The sequence below is a fragment of the Rhineura floridana genome, chromosome 6 (assembly GCF_030035675.1).
Source record: "Rhineura floridana isolate rRhiFlo1 chromosome 6, rRhiFlo1.hap2, whole genome shotgun sequence".
Classification (NCBI taxonomy): Eukaryota; Metazoa; Chordata; class Lepidosauria; order Squamata; family Rhineuridae; genus Rhineura; species Rhineura floridana.
Genome location: NC_084485.1, coordinates 76876926 through 76892802, shown reverse-complemented (window position 1 = coordinate 76892802; position 15877 = coordinate 76876926). Strand labels below are relative to the sequence as shown.

Here is a 15877-nt window from a genome sequence, read left to right as displayed (position 1 = left end):
ACTTAGGATACTGATCCTTTGACACAAATGCCAAATTCTCACAGTTCTTAATAACTGATTAATACTGTGTATTTTGTAAAGAATTTAAAATGTCATAATGTTAGCATTATGGACACAAACTGTTTTATGTTTTTGAAATGAACTGGTACAAGACTATAAGTGTCTCTCTCTCTCTCTCTCTCTCTCACACACACACACACACGCACACACACACATCTTGTATTGCAGTTCTTGTGTTGTGAACCACTTCAGGCACATGTATGGGGAAAAGGAACATACCAAGTAATAATGTTAAGGAATACCAGTTCCACAGTGTCCTGGGAGGACAGAGCAGAGTCCCAGGACTCTCCCAACTCTACAAGCTATTTTCCAGGTGTCTGCCTTACATTCCCCCCACCTCTTTAAAGAGAAAGGTAGCACACTGAAGCGGCTACAGAAAAAGGGACAAGTTTTTTATTCATTAAGGTAATATCTGAAAACATGGAACTTCCTAATATACCCATTGCATCTAATTATCTAAACAAGGGCCCAAGCCAGCCACCCTCAGTTCATTCACAATGCCCAGATCCAAAACAACAGTATGCCCTCCTCCCAAACTGCTCGCCTTGTGCACAGATTAGACACACCTTGGTCTCTTCAATCTGCATGATTGTGGCTTGGCAGTCAGAAATACTGTCATTGATGTAGTCAATGTTGGCTGCCAGCACCTCAATCTCCTCATTCAGCTCCTGCAGCCCCTTCTGCTCTTCAGGGTTCTCTGTTTGCAACTTCTCTCTCTTCCCCAGCAGCATTTCCTGCATCAGTGACAGCTCCTCACGTTTCTGAAAGAAAGGAAGAGAAGGCTGAATGTTTCTTCTTTGCCAGTGTTTTGCAACTCCCTACCTGCCCTCAAACGTCACCTTCTGCTCCAGTGAAAAAGAGCCACTATCCATCACCTTGATGAGCCTCTCCATATCCGACTCCAGATTGATGACAGTCATCCTCTGCATGACAATGTCAAAGACACGGCGCTCCAGGGACTGCCACTTCAAGCGAGCAGTCTTACTGAAGGTCTGGTTTGCCCCTTTCTTTGGGAACTTCTTCCTGCAGAGAGAAATCATGTACTAAGAACTGAACAGCATGATCTTGGCATCACTTTAAACCAGAGACGGGGGCCCTGTGCTCCTCTGGGTGTTGCTGGACTCCAACTTCCATCAGCTGCACCAGCATGGCCAATGATCATGGTTGATGGGAGCTGTAATCCAGCAACATCTGGAGGGCCACAGGTTCTCCATCCCTGCCCTAAACATTCTGGATCATACCTCCCCAACCTTCCCTGGTGTAAAGTAGCTGGGGTTGGTGACTGCTCTGAACCAAGTAAAGGGAAGCACAAAGGAAGGAACAGAGAAGCCAGTGTCTCAGAAGTTGGTTGTTCTCAAAGGCACCTATATAAGATGCTTTTAGACACTTAGGTTAGTCTGAATTATAATCAAATGGCTAATCTGCCCTGTGTCTTACCTGATAGTTCGAGTCCCATTTGTGGAAGAAGGAGGGTCTCCAAGGAAGGTGTTGATTTTCCGATTCCACTGGCGCACAATGCTGGAGACAGAACGAGAACCAGATTCTGGCTCTGAAGAGGTGGCACTGGTGGAGACTTCAACACCTGAATCCAACACAGCTTGCTTCTGATTCATTCTTCCAGCAACCCGATCAGACATAGGTTTGGCCAGACGGCGCAGAGCAGAGACCTAGACAACAAAACAAAACCAGTCCAGAACGGAAATATAAAGGTGGGACCAGACAGAATGGGTTGTATGCAGCTACATCCTACACAGAGTATACACATTACATTTAATAAACCTAAGTTAGTCATGTCTATTAATATCAGTGGGTCTACTGTGAGTAGGACTAATATTAAACACCACCCAATACAGTCTTAGGAAGGGATCCAATGTAGAAATAGCTCCAAGGTGTCAGCTATCTAGTCCCCAGCCTCTGTTGGTCAGTGAAACGCCAACAGCCTCAGCCACATTCTTTAGCCATGCCAAAAGGAGATCCACTGGAACACAAGGGCAAGGTCCAAGTTCACAGTATCAACTGGCTTTAAGGAAAAACTCTTTTTTCAAACAACCAGGACTTAACTCAGGAATGGGTGGTGTTCCCAATAGCTTTGGACATACATGGCAGAATGTGAAAAATGCCAGAGGTGGTAACCATACACTAGCCAAGGTGTGATGCCCAGCTTGATGGTAATGAACAACTGAGTTGCTTCGCATAAAAAGGAAGTGGGGAAGGTTTATTATTACATTTGCATGCTAAACAGAGAGAGAGAGAAATAATATGACCTCCAATAGTTCAGAGGTTGTTTTGGAGAGATGTCCAGACACAAATTTTTGCCTTGAGTCTTTCTATGTTATATATCTTCTATGTATGATATGGTATGCAAAAACCTAATATTTACAAAATTCTTAACATGGCTTAGTTTTGTCAGGAATTGCTTTTTTTAAGGTTGTTTTTGTCTGAGTAATTATGACTGCCTTTGCATTTTCAAAAAGCAAAAAATACAATGTAGGCAATGCCTGAATAATGGGAGATATGTTCCTTGTTTAATTCATTGATGTTTCTATTCTAAATGACTGTTCATGACAGGTAAAACCAAACACATCCAAGAAATCCACATGAGTGTTTCTGGGTTACAGGAAGAGGTTTTCAATACAGCAAAATCCAAGGGGAGCATATTTTTAGTGGAAATGAAACACTTGCCTTGCATGTGAGCAGTAAGGCTGCCACTTACCTCTTGGGTTTTCCTGCGCAGTACAATCTCCTGCTGCCGCTTCTGAGATTCTAGCGCTCGAATCTGAAACTACAGGCATGGTGGGAAAAAATGTATTAACAAAATCTCAGGACAGAGGATCTCAGTGGGAGTGATGCCAGTCTGACTTCAATGGGCCCAAATGTATATCACCGTAAAAGAAAATGAAAGGAAGCGGACTCCCCCTGCCACCTGACAGAACTCAGAAAGCTTACAAAATCACATTCTCAACACCTCCAAGAAAAAGAGCCAGTGGATACAAGTCTAGTCGCCTGCAACTGAAGCAATCCTGGCTAGATGCCTGCTCAACCTTCTCCTGAAAATCTTCCCAAGAGAAAGGAATTCTACAGTCTAATTAAGCAACACACTCTGGCATCAAACCACTCTTACCATTAACAGCCTCTTTTGCAGCTTCTAACCTCAATCTAGTTTAAAATGGCCACTTTTTGTTATCCTTTCAGTGACCAGAATGAACAATTATTGGCTCGTCCCCTCCCCCCAATATCCTGAATAGCCAGTTTCAAATATTAACCCTTATCCTTTTCTCACTAGCTCAATATGCTGCGAGCATACTAGACATAGGATGCTAGCTTATACTGAGACATAGAGCATTGGGTCCATCTAGCTCAGTACTGTTTACACTAAGGGAAGCAAAGTGGTGCCTTCTAAATGCTATTGGATTACAACTTCCATAATCTCTGACCACTCGCCATGTTGACTAGGACTGATGGGAGTTGGAGTCCAACAATATCTGGAGGGCACCATGTTGGCTGCACTCAGTCTACAATGACAGGGAGCAAGCTCTCTAAGGTTTCAGATAGGACGCCTTTCATAGCCAAACCTGGAGATGCCAGAGATTGAACCTGGGACCTTCTCCATGCAAAGCACATGCTCTGCTACTGAGCTTTGGACCCTCCCAGGAAACAAGCTCGACTCTGGATGCTCCATTGGTCATTATAATAGGCACCACTATAAAGTTCCATCTAGTGTTCCAATGTTGCATTGGCCTGGAAGCTACAGCTGGTGGGTAGTCTGATGTGGTCACGAATTAAGGGGTAATAGACACACATGTAGCTGGTAGAGATGGTCTGAATGATCCTGACTTTAGGGTTCGGTAATATATCTTTGCATTTGAGGACCTTTTCTAGTTCTCTCATAGCTGTCCTCCCCAGTCCTAGCCTTCTTCTGATTTCTTGACTATTGTCTCCATTTTGGTTAACAACTGTACCAAGGTATTGATAATCCTTGACAAGTTCAATGACCTCGTTGTCAACTTTAAAGTTACATAAATCTTCTGTTGTCATTACTTTAGTCTTCTTGACGTACAGCTATAGTCCTGCTTTTGTGTTTTCCTCTTTAACTTTCATCAGCATTCATTTCAAATCATTACTAGTTTCTGCTAGTAGTATGGTATTGTCTGCATATCTTAAATTATTGATATTTCTCCTTCCAGTTTTCACACCTCCTTCATCTTGGTCCAATCCTGCTTTCCGTATGATATGTTCTGCATATGGATTAAACAAGTAGGGTGATAAAATACACCCATGTCACACCCTTTCTGACTGGGAACCAACCAGTTCCTCCATATTCTGTCCTTACAGTAGCCTCTTGTCCAGAGTATAGGTTGCGCATCAGGACAATCAGATGCTGTGGCACCCCCATTTCTTCTAAAGCATTCCATAGTTTTTCATGATCTACACAATTAAAAGGCTTTGCTATAGACTATAAAACACAGGGTGATTTTCTTCTGAAATTCCTTGGTCCGTTCCATTATCCAACGCATGTTTGCGGTATGATCTCTGGTGCCTCTTCCCTTTCTGAATCCAGCTTGGACATCTGGCATTTCTTGCTCCATATATGGTAAGAGCTGTATTGCCATGGCTGTCAGAAATTCCTCTTAACTGAAGCACAGGCCCCTGACATATGGCCAGAGAAGGCCTATCTCCTTGCTTCTGACAGGCCTAGCAGCTCACTGAGTAGCAGTTCAACTCCTTTTGTGTTTTGTGTCACTCCACTGGCTAATTTCTGCTATAGCTCCTTTCCTGAGTTATCATGTGCCTTCTTCAGAATAATAAAAAAGGCAACTATGTTGGTCCTTAAGAAACTCCAAAATCCACAGTCAGAATGGCACCAAATTTCTGTGGGGCTATATATTGATATAGATAGTACCAACACCCTCTTCAGAATCCCTTCGCATGCATATATTGAATGTACGAGGGGGAAATGGGATTGGGCCAGCTACATATTATTCCCAACTTCCATGCACCCCCTGATATGACTCTAACGTCTTTATGCTCAGCTGAAGGCATGAAAGGGGCCCATATTATGCAGGCAGCTGTACCTGTGTGGGGATTTCCACATAATTGGGAAATAGGAAGCCTCTGCACATGTACAGCAGTAAAATATGCATGTTCAACTGAACACATGGACACTGTGGGGCATGGCCAGAGGAGGCTGATGATGTTGGTGGTAGGGATAGCAAGCACAGCTCTGCTCCTCCCTCACATATTCAAGGCTATAAACAGCTTTTAATTATGATGATTATGTTCTACCTTCAGCATCAGAGGCAGCTGGGAAGCGCAAGTGGGGAGAGTGCTATTGTGCTCGTGTCTTGCTTGAGGACTTTCCACAGGCCTCTGGTTGGCCACCATGAGAACAGGAAGCTGGACTAGATGGGACTTTGGCCTGATCCAGCGCAGCTCCTCTTGTGGATGTGTGAGGTGTTTGTGTGAAGACGGCTGAAGTGAGGCAGGCATTGTCACAGCTCTCTTTGGTATAATAGGCCTGATCTCACTGGGCCTCTTCACTTGTCCCTTCCCCCAACAGTCCATAGACCATATTTGGTATGCTCTACTAGGAAAAGGCCTTTCAAATGGTGCTGTTGCCCACCTCCTGCCTACGTTGCTCCTTCTTCAGCTGGGCAATCTCCCGGTTCCTCTTAGTCTCTGCCAACCTCCGCCTCTGCTGCTCCTCACGCATTTGTTTCATCAGCGCCACCTGTAGGTGAAAGGGCACAAGAAGACACAATGCCAGGTACAGTAAGTAAGATGTCTTGCCCAATGGCTACCTAGGGTAGCCTTCCCCAACCGGGTGCCTATGCTGGCTGGGCTGATCAGAGCTGTAGTCCAAAACACCTGGAGGGCACTCAGTTGGGGAGAGCTGATCTAGGAGAATATTTTAAAAAGAATTATTTTATTTGAGTTTATGTAAGTGTAGTATAGCAGAGGAGGCACTGGATTTGAGGAAAGAAGTGATCCAGGTTCAAATCCCCAATCAGCCACAAAGCTAACTGTACAGTTAAGGGCCAGTCACTGGCCTCTGGCCTAATCAATAGTTACAGGGTTGTTGTTAATGTAGGATGAGACGAAGTCCTCTCCTCAAGACCTTGGAAAAAGACAGGAAAGCAAGAAAATTCCTATTTTGCTTTGTGACATTGTTAAACAAAGGGTTTTCCATCACAGATGGCCTCTCTGCCTGCAGTCCAAATCCAATGCAGTCAGCAAGAGAAGCACCCAAGCGTAACTTATCCAAACAAACAGTGGCAACTTCTCAGTCAAGGTACCTTGGCTTTCTTCATTTCTGCCACTTCTGCATGCAGCTTCTTCAACTCTCGCTCATACCGAGACTGGTTCTTGAGGAGGCGGGCATGCTCCTTCTGGGCTGCCTGCAACTTCTGCAGGTCCCTGTTCATCTCCCGCAGACGCTTCTCATAGTCCGCTTTGATCTTGTTCGCCTTCTCTTCTGTGTAGCACTCCATGGAACCTGAGGCAAAGAACAAAGAAAACTGTTTAGATGGGGGTGTTCATCATCCCTGACCATTGGCCACGGTCGCTGGGGCTGCTGGAACTTGGAGTCCCAACAACTTCTAGAGGGCCACAGGTATGACATCCCCAATGTAGAGTTTGAGTACAGACTGCCTGGGCTCAGTGCCAACACCACTGAGGTGAGAAGGCTAGATTCCAGTATGTAAGACACAACTAGGAAAATTAAAGATAAATGTAAAGCAGTGGAGATGTCTGGAACACACATGGCTAACTGCAGCCTTAAATACATATGGAAGTCCTCTAAGGGTGACTTTACCACCTTGTTTTCCCAAGGGAATTATTCAGTTGTAAGTTTTGCATGCCTCTCTTACATAACTGGAAATCTCACATGATCCTGGAAGTATATCAGCTCAAATTTCAGGAAGAGTGTGCTATACAGCTCTTTTGGGATGCTGCCACTCCAGAACATAGGCTGGGAAACAGCATGACTGATATTCCTCCTGTTGCTTATCCAAGTAGTAACTAGCATGTTGGGTGGGAACAGCAGTAGACTAATCTTCTCCCAACACAGCCAGGGAGATATTAAACAGGGAAAGTATTCAGTGATGCGTTCCTCAACCTGCAGTCTGAAATAGTAGAGTCCTGGAAAGATTTATAAGATGCTTTTTGTAAACAAGTAGTTCAGCTTTTAGCTACAAGGGAGGTAACAGCATATAGGAAAAGAAGAATATATAGAGTTGTATCTAATGCTAGTCCTGATGTAAGTAGACTTACTGAATATTAGTCGATATAACTGAGGTCCATTAATCTACTCTGAGCATGACCAGCACTGGATACAACCCATACGTCTAAAATGAATTGAGCTGCATATACACAATTGACTGCAGCTGGACTGCCAATAAACCAATTAGCATCTGACCATTTCAACATTAAGGACTGGTTTGCACGTACCAATAAACCATGGTTTAGTTCTGTGTGCATAAGCTAGAATGGCTGTGAGCAAGGCCTCAGGCCCACAGGCTTCTCCTTCCTCTCTCTTCCGGCATGACCAGGAGCAGGACTTCACAAACATTTCATTTCACTTTCAGAGAATCCTGGCTTCTTGTTACAAACGAACAAGAGATAGTGCTTTAAAGCAAACTCTGGTCATTTTCTAAACAAGCCAACTCAACCCATGGATTACGAAGCTGGCTTGTTTAACTAACCAGTTTGTTTTAAACCACAATCACTTGTTCGTTTGTAACAAGAAGCTAAGATTCTCTGAAAGTGAAATGGAACACTTGCATAGTATCTCTCTCCCATTCACTCACATGAATGGGTGTGTGTGTGTGTGTGAGTGTGTGTGTGAGTGAGTGAGTGAGTGTGTGTGTGAGTGAGTGAGTGAGTGAGAGAGTGAGTGAGTGAGTGAGAGAGTGAGTGAGTGAGAGAGTGAGAGAGTGAGTGAGAGAGTGAGTGAGAGAGTGAGTGAGAGAGTGAGTGAGAGAGAGAGAGAGAGAGAGAGATGAGCCGAAAGCTTCACTTAGGTTGATGGCAGCTTAGACCCAGAGTGTTAAACCATAGTTTAGCATTTCATTCTAATTATGCTGTAACTGTTTGGGTAGAAATATCACCCCACATAATATCTGAGATCCCTAAGCAATCTTTCCACACTCAAATCACAGCCTTGGTTGAGAATGCAAATACAAAGCCTTTCAGGCTAGTGCATACACATGCTGTTCAACCTGTCAAAATCCAAATGCCCTTACTCAGATTTTGCAGGACCCTGTCTCTCTCTAGTTGTGTGTCACGGATCTTGTTTTGCAGTAGAATCAGCTTCTCCTCATACTGATGCTTCAGCGTTTGTAGGCGCCGTTGGCTGTTTTCTAGCTCATCTATTAGCTTCTGTTTGATCTCAATCTCACAGGTCAGATCAGCCAGATCAGCCTGGAAATTTGCTGCTAGATGAAAAACGAAATGAAACAAAAACGTCACCATTTTGACGATAGCAGTATCTAAACTCATTACAACCTCATCTAAACTGAAACAACAATATTCCTTTTATGGAAATGGATGGCAGAGAAAAGGCCTAACATGCACGTAGGCACATTTCTTTAGCTAAAACAGAGGTTGGGAACCTATGCTAGCCAAACACAGCCCTCCAGGCCTCTCTCTCTGGCCCTCAGAACATTTCCCAGTCCACACCACTCCCTGGCGCTGCTTCACACTGGGAATTTTTCCTGGCTGGAATGTGTACTTGAACTCTAATAATGCCTCTTCCTGGCCTGGATGGAGGGTGTGTGAGCGTGTAGAAAACCTATTGTACCAAAGGCATAATTTACATTAATTCCTCTGCCCACTTTTGCTTCTGGCCCTCCCTATGACTGGCATCTCACTCTTGGAAGATTGCCCAGAAGGGAACATGTCCCTCGTGCTGAAAAAGGTTCCCCATCCCTGTACTAAAAAGGAAATGCCTACAATGGTAGTTACAGAGGACCAGCATGGGGGCTGTGGATTCAACTCCCCAAACTAATTAAAGGCCCTCCCTTCCATATACATCCTGAAGACTGTGTGCTTTGCATTCACCTAGATCCCTACATAAACTGCACTACCCTGTCTATGCATATCTTGAAAGACAATCAACTCCTTCAATGTTTGCTGCATACCCTTTTCTTCAACGTCTGAGTCAGAATCCACCAGGCTCTCTTCACTTCCTGAATCTTCTTCCTCTTCCTCCTCCTGGCCAACTTCTTCCTCACAGCCACTCTCGTCCCGTTCCTCCTGAAAAACGAGGGTAGAGTGAAGAGAAAAAGAAGGAGCTGTGATGCAGCTCATTCCAAGGCATTATAGATCCAACCCTGCCCAGTTCCTGCTCATATTTGGCAATCTGACCTCCATCTTCCTTGAATCACTAATTTGTTCTTATGGCAATCCTTAGTGTAATGAATGTTGCACTGCTTAGGAACACAGGAAACAAGGGGATGTTACTTCTTGTAGTTCATACCTCCTGTCATGTTCCTTTCACCTTATGCTCTTCCAGTTGACAGATCAGCAACACACTAAAAATCAGAGCTTACCAGTGCTATGGATGCTGATGCTGTGTCTGATTGAAAGGTCTGATTAGAAATCTAGCTGGATGTAGGCTGCTGAAGGTTGAAGAAATCTAACATACATCACCAACAACTCCTTCTAACCATGCTGTATTTTCCCTAGCTATTCATTCTACTAACTACAAGCTTTTGTTTTTCATTTCCGTTGTTCAAAGGAAGGATACAAGACCTGCTATTTCACTTCACAATAATAAGGCTTTCAAAATAATCAAAGCCTGTCCCAATGACATTTTAAATTTGATTTCCTTTCAGAGATGGGCACCATATCCCATTCACACATAGCATCCCACTGTTTATAGGACTGTAGAAGAAAATGAACTCATATTTTATTTACTTTTCCTAATCCTTCTTTATAAATTTAAAGATCTAAGACAGTTTACTAAACCACAAACACTTTTTAAATAGAAGTAACTTTGAAACATTAAGAGCAGCAGATAAGCAGTAAATTTAACAAGAAAACTCACAGGCACACATCGCAGCATCAGATTATACACGAAAAGCCTGAGCAACAATGCCATTTTTCTGAACAATATGTATATTACTTTGTTTGAAATCCATTGTTCCTCATTTTTAATTTTATTACTCCCATACACATCTTTTTATGGACCATCCTTGGAAGACAGCCCAGCCTCCACTATAGCTAAACAATACCTCATCCTAGAGGAAAGAACAGGGAAGTAACCAGCAATATCAGGGCCAACTCCAGAGGACGGCCAGGTCAGGCCCTATCCAAGGGGCCCGCCGTAGGGTGGGTGGGTAGAGCTCCCATTCTGAAATCCATGGCAGCGTCAGCTCCCAATCCTGCTGTGGATCACAGAGAGGGAGCTCCCAGGCACCCCCCCCCCACGACTGCGCAGGCCCACAGTGCTCGCCTGCACGCTCCACCTACCTCTCCCATTGTGGTGAGTGCTGGCCACGCTGCGTGCGCATGCCTACCATCAACCAAGGATTCTTACAATGTGTTATGTTATATTTATAGTGGTATGGTTTTTGTGTTGCTGTTATATTTGCCATTTGTTTTTTCTCTATTACTGTTGTATTATTTCGCTTGAAATTGTTTTTGCCATTGTTTGACTTGCTGTAAGCTATTTCATATGCAATGTGTTTTTGTTTTCCTTTTTGTACGTCACTTTGAGTCCTATTTTTGGGAAAAAGTGACTAATAAATGCTATAAATAATAATAATAACCAAGATGGCAGCCAAGGCTTCCCTAAGGTGCTGATGCCCCTGCCGCCATCTTGGCTGATGGCAGGCGCGTGCATAGTGTGGACATGTGCTATCAACCAAGATGGCAGCAGAGGCATCAGCCTCTTAGAGAAGCTTCAGTCGCCATCTTGGTTGATGGTAGGCATGTGTGTGCAGCGCAGCCAGCATTTACCACAGCGGGAAAGGTAGGTGGCACATGTGGGCAGGCGCCATGGTCCCATGGCAGGCTGGCGCCCAAGGGCTCAGTCATGCCTGGCACCAGCCCTGAGCAATATTCAGGCAATGCAGAACATTAGACAAACCAGTACTGTATTCTGGCTGCCAGCAACATAACCTCAATAATAAAGCCAAGAGACCATTCCAAACTTGCATATATTAGAATCCACATATTAGCAGTGATCTCTCTCTCTCTCACACACACACAGGCCCCTGGATAGGTTTATAGTCTAAAAACAGAGCTACAGTTGTGAATGAATTACAATAAATAGCATCTGACTTTTTAGAACAGCTTCTGTCACCATATTCCCAAAATTCCAACTTAAGCATATTAGAATAACATACACACACCCAAAAGAGATGCTTTGAAGAAATAAAGAAATAACCGTGCAGAAACAGTTGAAACTCTGTCTCTCTAATAATTCTGACAATGGCTGGGAATCACACATTGCTTGTTGCTTCTTTAATGCTGCATTGTGATCTCCTCCAACAATAAAAAGACATCCTGAAATAATTATACAAGTCACACTGTTCTGAGTGTCAATTTTAATCAATTTATTTAAATCAAAGAATGCACAATCCCAGCCTTTTAAGAACTTAAGGGCACCTCACATAGCCATTCATATTTTGAGATGGAAAGCAAAACAGATCAGCTGCATAAAAAAGAGGCCCAAGGTCAGCTTATTCTGCTCCACATATCCAAGGGTGCTGGATTCAAGAGATGCATGCAATTCTCAGAGGAGATCGCAGGAAATATTTTATTGAGACTCAGAGCCTAAGGAATTAGTGGGCAATTGCTACAGTCAGGAAACCTTTGAAACAAATGTTAAATTTGGCTGAAGGGAAGAGCACTTGAGATCTCTATTATGTTCTTAGCTGGGCCTCAGATTCTCATTTTACTGAAAAATTGCCACAGGGCTCATCCTTATGCCATCAAAACCCACTGGTAAGTGTGGCACCCCTGATAGATGCTCAAAAGAGCACTGAAGTTATATATGCACGTGAAGGACAAGATCTCTTACCTCTTCCACCTCATTCTCATCCGTCTCATCTGCTTCATTTCCCTGCTGCATCCTCAGCCTCTTCTTAAATCCTTCTTTTTCTGGGCTGTATAGAGGAAGGCAGTTTTATATGAATATCTGTGTTTAAATAATTCATTTTTATTCCAGATTTCAGCCACAACAACGGGCCATCAGGGCAGCTAACAAAATAAACAACGCTTCCATTAAAACAAATCAAAACACATTTCATTTGCATCACTAGTGGAAAGTGGCATTTCAATCAGAAACACATCCTCTCTTTTTGCTTCTTCTGTGCCTTCTGGACAAGCCCATTTACCTGCAGTCAGTTTCACAAGCCTAAAGGAAACAGGCCCATCCAGTTTGTGCCATCTTTGCATTACAGGAGGGAAAATGAACGCTCAACATAGGAAAAAGGTGTCATGGCATTCAAGATCATAACAGCTACATTACAGGGGTAGAGAGTGAGAATGATGGAGAGCCAATATCAGGCCTGGCATCAGTGGGTGGCCACATCAGGCACTAGCTGAGGGCCCTTGTGGCTGGGAGGGTGGAGTGATCCCTGCTAACATCAGGTTGTGAGCTGTGACCAGACAGTGGCATAGATTGCAGAGCAGGAGCTCTGCTTTCCCAGCCGACATCAGCCCTGCACACACAAATGTGATTAAAAACATCCAGTTGCTTCACTTCATGCATCAGCACACATGCCTGCCATCACCCAAGATGGGGATGCCATCAACATGTTCCCGTTACCATCTTGGGTGATGGCAGACATGCGTGCTAATGTGCAAGGTGGCACAACCGGAGTGTAGGCACAAGCACACACACAGGGGGGAGGCAGCCAATGCACTTCTAAGTAGACCTGAAGGCTCAGCAGCCTGGATAAAGTTGAAGGGTCCTAAGCAGATACCAGACAAAGGACACTGTTTTACCTTTTCCTTCGCAATTTTGTCTCCTTCTTCAGCCGTTCTACATCTTGCTTGGCCCACTGGATGACTTCAGATGCCTCAGCTTCCACTGAGGAGGAGACAGGGCTATTTGAAGCTCCCAATCCAGGCGCTGGAGATAAGCCCAGGGAATAAGGAAGCCTAGAGGAAACCCGTGATAGACTGCGACGCAGTGACTCATTCATAGCTTCACTCTCCAAGAGTTTTGTCCTACAAAGGCAACAAAAAATGGCAGTAGCCTCATAGTGTCCATTATATACAAAGGTGCTGCCATGTAGACAGAGACAGATTTATTTGGAATTACTTGATGGAGAGTATCTGCTTGCCCCAAAATTACATGAGGCAAGCCCATCTGATGCCCTCGTTTACTGACATGGAATCATAGGCAAGGGATGCTAAAAAAGCCACTCTGCCATAAGGCTCATAACTCTTGCCAGGACACAGCTCCCAAAACAGAATAGGAACAAACAAGGTGGGCAGGACCCAAAATATGACAGTCAGAAGATGAGGTATAATCCATAATCTGTTCACCCAATAGGAAAGAAAATCTGAGGAAAAACCTCAGGGGGAAAAATGAGACACACATGTTCATCCCACCCAACATACAATCTGCTAGTTATAATTCTTGGGGGGGGGGCAAAGAAGCAGAAGCAGAAGCAGAAGAAGCAGAAGAAGCAGAAGCAGAAGAAGCAGAAGAAGCAGAAGCAGAAGAAGCAGAAGCAGAAGAAGCAGAAGAAGCAGAAGCAGAAGAAGCAGAAGCAGAAGAAGCAGAAGCAGAAGAAGCAGAAGCAGAAGAAGCAGAAGCAGAAGAAGCAGAAGCAGAAGAAGCAGAAGCAGAAGCAGAAGAAGCGGAAGAAGCAGAAGCGGAAGAAGCGGAAGCGGAAGAAGCGGAAGAAGCAGAAGCGGAAGAAGCAGAAGCGGAAGAAGCAGAAGCGGAAGAAGCAGAAGCAGAAGAAGCAGAAGAAGCAGAAGAAGCAGAAGAAGCAGAAGAAGCAGAAGAAGCAGAAGAAGCAGAAGAAGCAGAAGAAGCAGAAGAAGCAGAAGAAGCAGAAGAAACTTCTTCCTCATCCCTCACAATTGTCTACAAAGCACTTATCTAGGATCAGGAAAGGGGCCATAGCTCTGTGGTAGAACATGTCCTTTGTAATGTGGAAGTCAAATTCAATTCTTGTCATCTTCAGTGAAAAACGCTCAGCTAAAAGGTGCAGGGCAGGCCTTTCAGCCCGAGATCATAGAGGGACACTGTCAATTGGAGTAGACAATTATGGGCTAAATGGACCAATGGTCCAACTATAAGGCAGATATTTAGACACAGATATACATCTTCCTAATGGACTCACATCCAGACAAAGCCATAGAAAATTTCTCACTGATCAATGCAAATTTTGCTATTAGAAATCCCAAATTCTATTAGAATATCAGAAAAATCAAGAAACTCATGCTACTATACTGGAAGTGTGAAATTCTGAAACAAAACATTCCACTTCCATAGGGATAGCCAATGTGATGCCCTTCATGTGTTATTGGACTCTAGCTCCTGTCAGCCCCAGCCAGCATGGCCAATGATCAAGGATGATGAGAGTTATAGGTCCAGCAACACCTGCAGACCACCACGTTGGTTACCCCTCGCTATCATGTTGCGGAATCTGGAGCAGGTTTTTAATTGATTCTGGGATATGTGAGCAAGCTGAAAGGGAGAGTAGGCCAGGGGAGGCTCACCTTTTTTGGGCAGAGGGCCACACTGACCCACGGTCAACTCTTTGGGGAGGGCTGCATGTCAAACTAGTGTGGCTGAAGTGTAAAAGTAGGTGCAACTGAAGTTTAAGAGTGGACATGGCAAAAACAGTAATTGTTTAAAAAATAAATTTGGGGGGAGTCTGAGAGAGGTAAAAAAACCCTTTTGGCATCAAAGAATTACAGCAGAAGCCCATAGGAGTGGTCAGTAATTTTAAAAATGTTTTTGTTAAAAGAGGGACAAATGCAGGGGTGGGGAATGGGGTTGAAGAGCCCCCAAAACCATTTTGGAATCACAGTGTCATACTGGCACAGCTATAGAAATAGTCAGTAAAAAAAATTAATTAAAAACTTGTAAAGAACTTTTTTTTAAAAAAAATGGAAAACATTTCGGAGGGGCCGGGGGGGGGCTGGGTATGTGTAGTCCTGCTTCAGTCCACCACATGCCTGGCCAGCCCCTGCTGCTGCATGTTTGTGCATTTGTGGCTGCTTCAGCAATATGTTCCTACTTCTGTGACATGCTGCTCCTGCATGTTTATGAGCATGCAAGACCTGCTGCTGCTCTGAATTTTATTTCCTTTGTGCAGCTGTGGTAGCCACAGACACACAAAGGGGATCAAGACTCAAAGGCCAAGCAAAAGGGAACATGGAGACTACAGTGTAAGCAAAACCAATAGCATGTAGACTGTTGACTGTTTCTGCCGTGTAAGGTTATGTTAGGCACCTTAATTTACAGTTCCCATACGGGGGGGGGCACAAGTGAATTTTTAAGTCCCACAAGTCTTCTCTTATACCAAAGGGTTGTCTTTGATCCTAGAATAGGTGCTCATCATCTGAAGATTACACAAAAGGCAGGAAGCAATAGAGGAGAAAGGAGCTGGCTGAGAGCTATCGAAATTGTCACTAGTAAAGCCGGAGCTAGAACCCAAAGGACTCAACTCCAAAGATGTTTTTTTTTCTCAAGCAGGTATGGCCATCTGCAAAAAAGGGGGGATCCAGAGAACCACTCCTACTTACCTGAGCTCCTCAATTTCCCGGATGTAGTTCTGAATCAGAGCACCAATAGCCTCATTGCCATCACCTGGGAGAACGATGACACAAAGAAACAAGAATT

At 44.1% G+C, this 15877-nt stretch overlaps 1 protein-coding gene across 6 annotated transcripts in view; it reads right to left on the bottom strand.

Annotated features, from left to right (window-relative positions):
• The window catches only part of KIF21B (kinesin family member 21B), an 89352-nt gene that overhangs the window by 25980 nt on the left and 47495 nt on the right, over positions 1-15877 (bottom strand). For 4 of the 6 annotated variants that reach the window (XM_061632500.1, XM_061632502.1, XM_061632504.1 and 1 more), the window contains 11 exons: positions 15781-15844; positions 13015-13239; positions 12086-12170; positions 9198-9312; positions 8301-8492; positions 6354-6553; positions 5681-5788; positions 2774-2842; positions 1498-1727; positions 936-1083; positions 627-821 (listed from right to left, as the gene is read on the bottom strand). In XM_061632500.1, coding sequence (XP_061488484.1) covers positions 627-821; positions 936-1083; positions 1498-1727; positions 2774-2842; positions 5681-5788; positions 6354-6553; positions 8301-8492; positions 9198-9312; positions 12086-12170; positions 13015-13239; positions 15781-15844 — 1631 coding nt within the window. The remainder of the gene's footprint in view (positions 1-626; positions 822-935; positions 1084-1497; positions 1728-2773; positions 2843-5680; positions 5789-6353; positions 6554-8300; positions 8493-9197; positions 9313-12085; positions 12171-13014; positions 13240-15780; positions 15845-15877) is intronic. The other 2 variants (XM_061632501.1, XM_061632505.1) reach the window with 1 other exon arrangement.